This window comes from Lynx canadensis, chromosome B1, assembly GCF_007474595.2.
Source record: "Lynx canadensis isolate LIC74 chromosome B1, mLynCan4.pri.v2, whole genome shotgun sequence".
Lineage (NCBI taxonomy): Eukaryota > Metazoa > Chordata > Mammalia > Carnivora > Felidae > Lynx > Lynx canadensis.
The window spans coordinates 185,810,878-185,823,489 of record NC_044306.2 but is presented as its reverse complement, the minus strand read 5'-3'; the positions used below and the strand labels follow the sequence as shown (position 1 = coordinate 185,823,489).

Sequence of the window (12,612 nt, the reverse complement as noted above, 5' to 3'; positions counted from 1 at the left end):
TGTTTTCTTTGCTTTTTGATGATGTAGCTAGGAATCCATGACCCTATCCACTGTTATGAAGATTTACCATAATGTTTCTATTTTGCAGCACTAAAAGAAACAAAACACTTTTCGAAAACTGTGGACATTTATTTTTAAAAATCTACATTGTTGAAATATTTTATTGAGTGACTGGAAGTTGACTCCTGGATTTAATTCTTTGGAGATCTGTGAAAGGCCACTTCCTTCTGTGTCACAGGCCTTGTTCCTGTGTGCTGGGAGAAGCTCCTTGCGAAGCCCCTGGTCTGGGCTGCTGGTGACAAATAGGTTTTTACTCTCACAGCAAGTGCGCCGGCTCCCTGGGCTGCTGTGTTCAGAAGGATTCTGAGGTCTTATCTAGGCTAAGTGGAAAGGAGAACTAGGCTCTATTAAAAACATCTTTCTTGAGCTTCTTGGATTTTGAAGTCCTCTGATGGAGGAGGCTTTTCACAGGATAACTTGATCACCCCTAACCAAAGTACTTAATCAGTGATGACCATTTACTATATGGGAATTCAGTCAACAGTACAAAATATTTAAAAGGAAATTAATGTAAATTGAGCACTACTGTGAGCGGGCTAGTGGGCTAAGTGTTTCACATGAGCATTATTTAATCTTGCTGAGGCAGTTTATTTACTTAGATGAGAAAATTGAGGCCTGGCGCAGATGAGGAACCTCATTAAAGCCATTACTACTGGAATGGCTTAGCGGTGACGCAGACTTACGCCCCTGATTCTAAAACATTTTTAAACATGAAAGCAGACGCAAATTAACATATGGTATGTGCTGATTTGATTTAAGGAGATCTAAGTAGATAAAACATGAGTTCTATAGAGATCTATCGTAATGGCAAAGAATACCAAAGATGCAGAAAGTACAAAGTAGAAAAATATCACCTGTGATCTCTCCCCTTGAGCCCCTCATTTTGTTCATTTTGTAGTATTTTCTCTCAGCCTTTTTGACCTGTGCTAAAGTTTGTTTTACAAGGTTGTCATCATAATGTATACATAGTCTCTTATACTTTGCCATTTCAATTCTACCTGATAAGCATCTTTTTTATATTATTACATAAGGATATTGGTGATTCACTTAAACTATAAGAACATCTTGGTGATCTTGTTTCCTTGTATAAGAACATTTCAGTCTGGAGCTAAACCACTGTTCTGTCTTTGTGCTGCCAGAATATGGCTTTTTGATAATCATTTTTGAAATTCCTATTTCATGTTAATTGGAATATCAAAGCATTGGCTAAAATATGAAGAATTAAAGAATTTTCAAAAGGTTATTTCTCAAAGGTCGTACTGTCATTTGTAATCTAGTGCTGATTCTTTAGAACATGTCTTTTTAAATTTTATTATTTTTTTTAATGTTTATTTTTGAGAGAGAGACAGAGCCCGAGTAGGGGCGGAGCAGAGAGAGAGGAGACCCAGAATCCAAAGCAGGCTCCAGGCTCCAAGCTGTCAGCAGAGAGCCTGACACAGGGCTTAAACCCATGAACCATGAGATTGTGACCTGAGCCGAAGTCAGATGCTTAACTGACAGAGCAACCCAGGCGCCCTGAGAACATGTCTTAATAAAATAATTTTCAACATCTGAGATCATCTGTAACCCATAACCTTGGATTTTGTTGCCCAAGCTTGCTTGCTTGTTTGCTGCTTCTTTCCTTCCTGAAGCTTCCTTCCTCTTCTTTCCTTCCTTTCTTCTTCCTTCCATCCATCCATGCATCCATATATTCATTCTTTGTTGAGGTCTCAAAAAGAACTTAAAATGCAAGTAATGGAGTTGAGATACACAAAGATAACATTGTGCTAAGAAGAATGTGTTAAATGTAGACAGTATTTATAGAAAAAAAAAACTGGGTGTTCTGGGAGGTCAGCAGTGATACAGCTACCTTGTGCCTTAGCTGATCAGTACCGGTTAAGGACATGGGACTGGAACAGGTTTTGGAGGATGGGTAGAAGTTGAAGCTTTTTGAAATGCACTGGCATTGATTTCACTGTCTTGCTCTGTGATTGATGCTGCATGCTGTCTTATATGCTTTCTGTGGAGTAAAACATTTGAAATCAGTCATTCCTCTAAACACGTAAAATTTTGGCTTTTTAAAATCAAGGGCTTACTAAGTTAATTATTCTATGTTATTAAGTACCTGTTCTCTGAGTGTGTCTTCAGCTAGAAACTCGCAGTTCGTTCCTGTGTGTAAATGACCCAAAGGATGATGTACTGTTACTTGACGTTGTAATTGTTTTCTAAGTGAACTTTCTACAACTCATTTACAAATGGTCTTAGGAAATAACTACACCATTTGGAAGTATTAAAATGCATTTAAATGTGATTCCTATTCTATAAAGCAAACTTTTATCTGTTACTGTGGAGTAACAATAGCTTTGCATTGGTAATTTCTTTTCCAAATTGCTAGAAAAGAAATATGTAGCTAGCCATATAAATTGGCTTGTTATACTTGATTTTTATTACAGAACTGGCTGTCCTGCACAGATGGCTAGGTGCTACAGAAGAGGATTGGATATTTGTTTTTTTAACCTCACTCTTTGAGCCATGCTTTTGATTTCATGTGTTCAGTTGACAGATTTACATTTTGTGTCTGAGATTTGACTTTCCTTATAGTTTCTAGCTGCCTGTCATGCCCTGAGATGTTATTCTATTATGTGGTGTGCTGGCACCTTTATTGTGACCTATGAAGTCTTAGAGAAGATATATTTTAATGCTAAAATAAGCAATAATTTATGTGCATCCATATGGTTTTGTTTAGTTGATAACTTCATTTGGTTACGTTTTTTTCAGAGCTCAATTTAAACTCAGATTTTCAAGGTCTGCTATTAGGGAAATGCCATAAACGTAATTCGTCTACTCCAGGAAAGGCAAATGGAACATCAAATGGAGATCAATAAAAATGACATTTCAAAATGCTAGCCTGCAATTTGTGAATCATGCTGAGCCATGCAGCAGAATGAATTTCCTCTGCCCCCCCCCACCCTCAGTATGTGTAGAAAGTACCAATAAGGAGGGAGAGCTGAGTAATCTTCAGTTTTCATGTTCTCATGTTCTTCCTACCAAACCTCTAAAAAGCCTTGTGTCTGAATATTAAATTTAAAGCAGTACACTTGAATGATTATGATGTGATTTTGAATGGAAAGATAAATGCACAAGATCTCAGTTTATCTTTTGTCAGGGAAAGGTTAACAAACCAGCAGTAAAACTTTCCGAAGAGCAATTTTGACAGGGCACAAAGATCTCGAGGTGGAGGTTCACTTAACAGTATTCTTCTTTTCCTTTGTTTACAAGTAATTAAACTCAGTGTCCTCAGTGCCTTCAGAGAGTCCTGTGTCATGAGCAAATTGTACACCGGTCATTCATGGTGTTTTTAAACTTTCGTCTCTTCCTGGTGAATTTGCGTCTTCCTCCTTCAGTGGGCATCGTTTGGTGAGTGATAGGTGGTCCTTTGGACTGGGTTTAAGTAACAGACCCTGACACAGCTCTAGCTGTGGGGATCTTCCTTCTCGTTGTTCCTATAAAGCCCTCGATTGTAGTCGTCATTCTTTCAAGGATGGGTATTTACTTCCCTAATATCCAACGTATGCCCTGTTGTTCTGTTTTAGTTCCTGACTGCACGTGTCATACCCTTGCGTTTGGGGACCGAATCGTAGATGACGGCAGTGACACGTGTAGTTCCAGCAGTGCATTGGGCCGATTTGGAGAGATGGTACCATGAAGGGCTGGGACAATTTTGCACGTGGAGGGGGTGGGGAGGGACCATCCCAACCACATCATGCCCTCCGTCTGGCTGATGGCGTTAAAAATCCTGTCTCTGTCGTAGTGAAAAAATACGCATCTTAGAAGTGATGAAATGGGGATGGCTGGATTTTGCTTTGTGATCCTGTCTGACTGGCTTTCGTTTAGTGGCTAGATTTATCTCATTTTCATAGCGGGTATAATAGATAACACTTGGTCTTGGTTTTGCTGTATTGATGCTTCCTGGTTTTCTTCTCTTTGTTCTCTTTTACTATGTGGCGTATGTTGGCTTTGCTTTGTTTCATTTAATGTGTGCTGCTTCTGTTTTTTTGTTGTTCTTACGGTTGCTTTTCTAGCTTTTTATATCCTATTTAATCCTTTCTTTAGATGGTCTTCATCCATCTAAAAGTGAGAGATAATGAACTATCCCATTTTGGTTGATTATTTCTTTTTAGGAATACCCTTTATGCCCTTGACTATTGCTTATTGCTCTGTCCCTCGATTTTTCGCTTTGAAATGATATCTTTTGGTCTCTGCCTCTAACACACGAGAGCACCAGTGTCCTTACACTGTCTCCCACCTTCTCTGGGACTTCTCCGACCTCTTGTGTTGGGATTTACGTTATTTACATTTTATACTGTAACCATAATGCCCATATGATTCCGTTGTTATTCTGTGGTTAAATGGATTCGGTGCTTCCTGGAAGCCCCTTTGCTGTACTTGCTTTATTTATCTCCCCTATGGCTAACATTCATATTCTCGTGATTTTTACTTTTTAAATAAAAGTCTCACATTCATCGGAAATTTTCAATAAAAATTCCTATGTGGCTGTTGTATGATTCTGTTGATATGAAATACCCCAAACAGGCAAATCTGTTGAGACAGAAAGTAGAGGCATGGTTGCCAGGGGCTGGGGGTTGGGGAACGAGGAATGACTGTGGACAGGTTCAAGGTTTCTTTTTGAGGTGATGACGATGGTCTGGAATTAGATTGTGGTGATAGTCGCCCAACTTCATGAACACTCTAAAAACTGCTGACTTGTACACTTTAGAAGAGTGGTTGTACGGTAGGAGTTAAATTTCAGTCAAACCAAAATCTTTACGTGGCAATGGAATCAAACAGTTCTGTGAGGTTTCACAGAGAGCAACGCTCCTGTTTCCACCCTTACGTTTCTCCTCCCCAGCAGCAACTACAGTCAGCCGTTCTGGCTAATTATTTTAGAATTTGCCTTCCTGTCTGTGAAATACAAAACATGCTTGCATTGCCACTTCCTGATTTATCAGGTTTTGGAATTATCTATTTCCTGTGGAAGAGGAGGGTTTACCTTTCTTCTTCTCCTCTCCTGCCCTCTCCCCTTCACCTCTACCGCTCCCCACCTCAGAATCTGTACCTTTTCACTACCCCATTTGTGTATGGTTACATCATAATTTGGGGGTTAGATTCATATTTTAGCATTTGCATTATTATAACTGTGTAAATGCTGCTCATAGCTGAACCACATAAGAAATCATAGTAAGTTCTTTCCTACACAGCTTTTTGTTTTCTTTGGAGTTAAGAATAGTCTTGGATTTTTTTACTGTTGTAGCTGCTATTTGCTTATTTATGTGCTGATCACTGCTCCAACCGCAAACTCTCTGCCAGTTGTCTGAGTCCTTTCAGAACATTCAGATGTAGCACAGTCTTTTAGATCTTAGAGAAATCTGTCCTAGGGCTTTCAGAAATGCTCCAGTCTGGAATGGTTTCCCTTTCTACCTGGCACCTAGCAGTCCTGCAGTTTCTTCAGCAAGGACTTAGATTGTATGACTACATAACCTGAGTTCTACGAAGTCCTTTATTCTTTTTTTTTTTTTTTAAGATAGTTTTCCTCGGGTACTTTTTTATGTTTGTTTCTTTTTCTTTTTTTTAATGTTTATTTATTTTTGAGAGAGAGAGAACGTGCGCAGGAGAGGGGCAGAGAGAGAGGGAGACACAGAATCTGAAGGAGGCTCCAGGCTCTGAGCTGTCAGCACAGAGCCTGACGCGGGGCTTGAACCCATGAACTGTTGAGATCGTGACCTGAGCTGAAGATGGACACTTAACCGACTGAGCCACCCAGGTGCCCACCTGCTTTATTCTTGAGTGGCAACCAACTATAAAATTATTCAGATTACATGTTTTCCTTTGAACAATTGCAGGATTGCATCATGTCCTTCAGAGCAGGACTTCTTAAATGATCTGTGTTAAAGGATCGGTCTTTTGTCTGTTGGCTTTTTTGTGCTCTTGTTTTTATTTCCTACCCATTGGGGTCAGATACTTTTGTAAACCTGGTAAAGATAAATTAAAGTAAAATGAAAGTCAAATGAAGAAGAGAGAAGACATACAAAATACAAGCCCACATTTTTTATTGTTAATTTGAACAGACATGAAAGTGCTCTAACTGGTATAAAAATTCTAAATACATACTCTTGATGTCTGTCTTTGTGTCATCAGGAACTGGTAACAGTTGACTGCCAGCACCAGTTCGTGGCCACTTTGTGAGGAACACTGATCTAGAGTTAAATGTGGTGCTGTAGAAATCTGAGGCCAACCTGATTTTTACTATCCAACAATTTTGAAATCTTGTGTTTCTGGAAATACCTTTATCTGTGCCGATACTTGATTGATACCTTTGCAGATGATGGAATTCTACGTTGGAAATATTTTTCCCTCAGATTTTGGAAGGCAATGTTCCATTTACTTTGTCTTCATTTTAGCTGCTGAGAAGTTCAAGTTCAAGAAGTTCATTCCTGATCTCATAAATGATCTGTGACTGTTTGATCCCTCTGTCATTTTTTCTTTTTTTTTTGAATCTTTTTATTCCTAGGGGTATGACATTTCATGACTATCTATCTTGATGTGAGTCTGTTACATTTTATTTTGCTGGGTATTAGGTAAATCCTTTCAAACTGGAAACTCCTGTTCTTCAGTTCTGAGAAATTTCCCAGCATATATTCCCATTGTCAACGAATGAAAAACCAAATCTCACATGATGTAGGGCTGATTACAATCCATTTTTGGTTTAGTATTTTTTGGAGTCATCTTTGTTTTCTTTGAGTTTAATTCTTGCCTTTTCTTTAAAGCACTTTTTAAAACCTTTTACTGTGGGACATTTCAGGCATATATAAAAGAGAGAACAGTATAAAGAGTCTCCTACACCCACACCCAGCTTCATTTGTCATTAATATGTAGTTAATTTTATTTCACATGTACCTTCTACTGTGACCTCCAGTGTAGATATTACATATTTTATCCATAAATATATGCACCTCAAGAAATAAAGCCTTTAAAAAAACCATAATCACAATACTATTAAAATGCCTAAACTATGAACAGTTCCTTAACGTAACATGCAGTTAGTATTCACATTTCTCTGATTAGCCCATAAATACTATTAGCCATAAATACTGTTTTATAATTGATTCTTCAAACAGGATCCAAACAGGGTTTATGCACTGTAGTTGGTGGGTATCTTTAATCACTTGTTTGTTGAAAAAAACAGAGTAATTTGTCCCATAGAATTCCTCACATTCTGGATTTGGTTGCTTGCATCCTGTAATGTTGTTTAACATTTATTCTATCCCTGTATTTCTTGTAGAGGTATCATCAGACTCAAGTTCAGTTTCAGGGGACAAAACTCTTTTGTAAGTAGTGGGGCATATTCCCTTTTGAATTACATCAAAAGATAGATAATGCCTGGTTATTCACTTGGTGTGATTTTAAGATTGATCATATGCAAAGTAACCAGTCTGTAAACAGTACAATTGATTTTGTGTATTAATCTTTTATCATGTAATCTTGATGAGCTTACTAGGTTTAGCAACTTTTAAAAATATTTCCTCAGAGCTTTCTACATATACAATCATGTTGTCTGTGAAAAAAATTTTTATGTTTCCTTTCCGATCTGTGCCTTTTATTTCTTTTTCTTGTCTTATCAAAGTGGCTAGAATCCCTAGTGAGTGTTGACTAGAAATGGTAAGCGTAGACATCTTTGCTTGTGTCCCAATCTTGGGAGGAATGTATTCAGTCTTTTACCAGTATGGTGTTAGCAATAGGTTTTTCCCAGATGCCCCTTAGCAGGCTGTGGAAGTTTCCTTCTGTTCCTAGTTTTCTGTGAATCTTTCTCATGAATGAGTGTTTGATTTTGTCAAGTGCTTTTTTCCTGCATTTAATGAGATGATCATTTTGTAAAAGATTGTTAATTTGGTGAGTTGCACTGATTGCAACATTAAACATTAAAGCAGCCTTGCATTCCTGGGCTAACCTACACTTGGTCATGATCTATTACCTTGTTTATATACTGTGGTTTTGATTTGCTAAAATTCGTTAATAACTTTTGAGTTTGCGTTTATGAGGTTTATTGGTCTTTAGTTTTCTTACGATTATTTTTTTCTGGTTTGGTGTTGGGGTCATCCTGGCCTAATGAATGAAGTGGGAACTGTACCTTCCTCTTGAGGGTACTGGAAGAATTTATGTAGAATTGGTATTGCTCTACTGTCTTCTTTCTTACATTGTTCCCAGTGAGAAATCTGATATCATTCTTAATCTTTGTTCCTCTGTACAGTGTCTTTTTTTCTTCTGGTTTTAAGATGTTCTCTTTTTCACTGATTTTGAGTAATTTTACTGTGTATGATGCACCTTGTAGTTTTCTTCGTGTTTCTTGTGCTTGAGGTTCTCTGAGCTTCTTGAGTCTTTTGATGTAATTTTTGGAAAATTGCAGCCATAATTTTTTCAAAAATGTTTCCATCTCCCCAACCCCACTTGGGGGCCCATTTTCATGTATTTTTGTCCCTTGGGGTTTCATTTTGGGTAAATTCTAAGACTGTGCCTTCATGTATATGGATCTTTCCTCTGTCACGTCTAAATTTCTGTTACTCCCATCTAGGCTATTTTTCCACTCAGACAATTAAAAAAAAAAAAACTTTAAAGGTTCAATTTGGGTCTTTTTAATATTTTCTATGTTTTTACCTAACAAGCTCATTCTTTTTTTTTTTTTAAACCACTTGAACATATGGTATATAGTTACAGTAAATGGCTTTAATTTCTCTCTGATCATCTGTGTCATTTCTGAGTCAGTTTGATTTGATTGTTGTTGCTCTTGTTGTTTTTCCCCCTCGTCATGGGTCATGTTTTCCTGTTTCTTTACATACCTGTTGGTATTTGATTCAGTGCTGGAAGTATCAATTTTACCTTGTATACTGGATATTTCTTATTCCTTTACATATTTTTGAGCTTTGTTCTGGAACACAGTTGTTACTTGGCTATCGTTTGGTACTCTCCAGCAGGATTTGGCATACCCCAGCGTGCAGACCACCTCTAGTCATGCCTGTTCATTTACACATTGGGTTTGTAGTTCTTTTTGTGCTACAATCACAGCATAGATGTGACAGAGAAACCAGATGGCCTGCCAAGCTCAATATTTATTACCTGATCCTGTACAGAAAAGGTTTGTCGTTCCTTGCTTTCGAAGGTTTATCTTCAAGCTTTTGGGCAGGACTAGAGCATCTGTGGGGTAGGGCTGATTTCTCCCCGCTCCTGAAGCAGTACCCTTCTCAGGACCGCACCTGATGCTTGGGTTTTAGGAGGTTTCTCCCTCGGGCTGCTTGGTAGACACCGACCCCGTGTCCTGTTGCGTACCTGGCGATTATTCCACCTGTTCCTTTCCAGTGGTTCTCTCCCGTGCTCTGGATGCTTCCTTCGCTTGCGTGTGCCGATCAGTACTCAGCTACGGACTCGAGGGGAGTCGTAGCAAACCGTGGAGCTCCCTCTCTCTCCGCGTCCTGCTTTCTGGCTGGGATGCTCCACATGTGCATTCACTAGTGCTCTGCCCTGTGAATTCTAGCCGCCCTGGCCTCCACGAGTTCCCAGCTCTGCTCATCCATTCCCTGAGCTCTGTTTGGGCTTTCTGTCCTCTGTTGCCAGCTCTGTGCAGGCGGCAAACTGGCAGCTGTCCTCCCCCTCAACCCTTCCCTTCTCTCACCATTCCCCATTTTGGCTGCCAGTTGTCCATTATGTTAAAGCTGCAGTTTCATGTTATTTTGTCTGTTTAAAAGATTTTTTTTAATTTTTTTTTTTTTTTTTACTGTTTTTATTTATTTTTGAGACAGAGACAGACAGAGCATGAATGGGGGAGGGTCAGAGAGAGGGAGACACAGAATCTGAAACAGGCTCCAGGCTCTGAGCTGTCAGCACAGAGCCCGACGCAGGGCTCGAACTCACGGACCACGAGATCATGACCTGAGCCGAAGTCGGACGCTCAACCGACTGAGCCCCCCAGGCGCCCCTGTTTAAAAGATTTTTTGAGGGCCAAGGTGGTCAGTCTGGTTTCCGTTACTCTATCATGGCTGCACGCGAAAGTCTTCAACACTCCGCATTTAACAATGAAAGGAAATAGTAGTGAATTCAGCGTTGCTCTTGCTGGAGAATGTACTGATTCTTTCTACGGCATTTCATGTCCCTTTCCTCTACCGACAGTCTTACTTTGAATTACTATAAAAGTTTCCTCTAATATCGCTTTCCCTTTTCTTTCCAGTCATAGATAAAGCTGTCAAAAGCACAGTTATCATGGAAATAGAAACATTTAAATTACTGGCACGATAAGCCTATTTCTTGCTGTAGCCATTCAGAGCATCGATTTGTCACTGCCGTGGGTGCTTTGAAGTGAAACTGTGCTTAGATATAAAAAGTTTTAAAACCCACTTTGATTCTGTGTGAAGTTCACAGTTTTTCCAGTGCAGTCCCGGAGTTCAGTTCAGTTGAAACCATATGGCTCCGCTCCAACGATAAGAACCCTTTAGTGGACTATGCGACATGCTTAGATTCAGACATTTCTGACCCGCCATAGGCCTCAATAGCGTTATTTGGTTTTCTTTTGTGTCCCTACTCTGATTTCATAGCTGCTAGTGGCTATCCAACAGCAGTGTTTAAAACATACAGTGATTGTTTTCTCTCTTTAATTATCTCTAATAAAATGAAAGAGAAAAATCAAAGCAGTAACTTTGAAATCAGATAGGAGGACGATCTGAAGGAGACCAAATGGGCTATTGGTACAGTTTTTTAAGGCTCTGGGTATTGTCTTGCTATTTTGGGGATGAGCTTTTGCAGAGCTGCTTCCATCAGTACTGCTAAGAATAGAGGAACTTTGTGGGAACATTTTTTTCTTTTAGGAGGTAATTTTTCCCGCTAACTATGCCATAAAAAATTGAAGAACGATCTTAATTTCTCATTTTAAAATGACTGTCATACCGAGCCAGACTACTTAACACTTCAGCGTTGGAACACATGGATTTGTCAATAAATTTAAGCGTAATAGTAGTCTCCATTACTACTACGTTGTTTGAGTAATATATTATATTCACATTTTAAGTGGATATTGATCTTCATTCAGTGACTGAATTGGAGCATCTCAATTCTTACAAAACTGCTGATTCTTTTCTACTTTGTGGGTATGCAGCCAGACATAAATTCTAGCCAGCATTCCACAGATTTTTCTTTCCTTTGCCTCTTTACACAGTACTCTTCAGGAAGTAATAATACTTTTTGCGGGGGCCCTGGGTGGCTCAGATGGTTGAGCGTCTGACTTTGGCTCAGGTCATGATCTCACGGTTTGTGAGTTCGAGCCCCACGTCAGGCTTTGTGCTGACAGTGCAGAGCCTGCTTGGGATTCTCTCTCTCTCTCTCTCTCTCTCTCTCTCTCTCTCTCTCTCTCTCCTTGCCCTTCCCCTGCTCTCTCTCTCTCTCTCTCTCTCCCTGCCCTTCCCCTGCTCTCTGTCTCTCTCTCAGAAATAAACACACATTTAAAAAATTAAAAAAAAAAATAATACTTTTTGCATACTAAAAATAGCAAAGAGAAACTGTCTTTAAAACAGCAGACTTCCAACGTATCGCTTTGTGTTTTGTTATGTCCTGAAGGTACTTGAAGTTTATTGAGTTGCCCTTGGCTGAGAGGAGGTTTTGTCAAAGATGCCAGCAGTTGCTGTTGCCGGACGACTGGGAGAAGCACCGAGAGCACTGGGTGGTGGGCAACATCTCTGCCAGCCAGCTCGGCAGGCCCAGCCAGCTTCTCCGTCCACTGGAGAACAAGAAGACAAACGCCCAGTATTTGTTTGCCGAGCGTACCTGCCACTTCCTGGTAGACCTGCTTCCTGCCCTTGGGCTCACGAGAGTACTGTGCGTTGGCACACCAAGGTGGGTCACGCGATCTTATTTCCTTATGTTTTGATTTACATCCAAGTTAGCTAGCATCTAGCGCAACAGTGATTTCAGGAGTAGATTCCTTAATGCCCCTGACCCATGTAGCCCCTCCCCCCTCCCAATGATTTTTTTTTTTTTTTTTAAACTTCTATCCCCACTATTGAAACTGTGAGACGGAATTATCAAGCAGCTGTGTACTATGTTCCGAGACATCGCACGCAGCTTTAAATATACAAAGGAAGTAGAAAGCATGGTCCTTCTCCTAAGGAGTTTGTATAGGTCATTTGAGAGAAATCTTTTTTTTTTTTTATGTTTGTTTATTTTTGAGAGAAAGAGAGAGAGGGAGGGAGAGAGAAAGAGTATGAGCAGAGGAGGGGCAGAGAGAGGGAGACGCAGAATCCGAAACAAGCTCCAGGCTCTGAGCTGTCAGCCCAGAGCCTGACGCGGGGCTTGAACCCATGAACTGTTGAGATCGTGACCTGAGCCGAAGTCGGACGCTTAACCGACTGAGCCACCCAGGTGCTCCTCGAGAGAAACCTTTATAGAATTCTGTTATATGATGGAAGATTCCTTCTGATTTGATTCTTGACTTGTTTACAATTTTAGACTTCTCTTTTTCAAATACGTTCTACCTTTTAA

At 39.7% G+C, this 12,612-nt stretch overlaps 1 protein-coding gene across 2 annotated transcripts in view; it reads left to right on the top strand.

Moving 5' to 3' along the window:
* ZCCHC4 (zinc finger CCHC-type containing 4) overlaps positions 1–12,612 on the top strand; it is a 51,189-nt gene that overhangs the window by 3,249 nt on the left and 35,328 nt on the right. For both annotated transcript variants that reach the window (XM_030314098.2, XM_030314099.1), the window contains exon 4: positions 11,692–11,967. In XM_030314098.2, the coding sequence (XP_030169958.1) occupies positions 11,692–11,967 (276 nt within the window). The remainder of the gene's footprint in view (positions 1–11,691; positions 11,968–12,612) is intronic.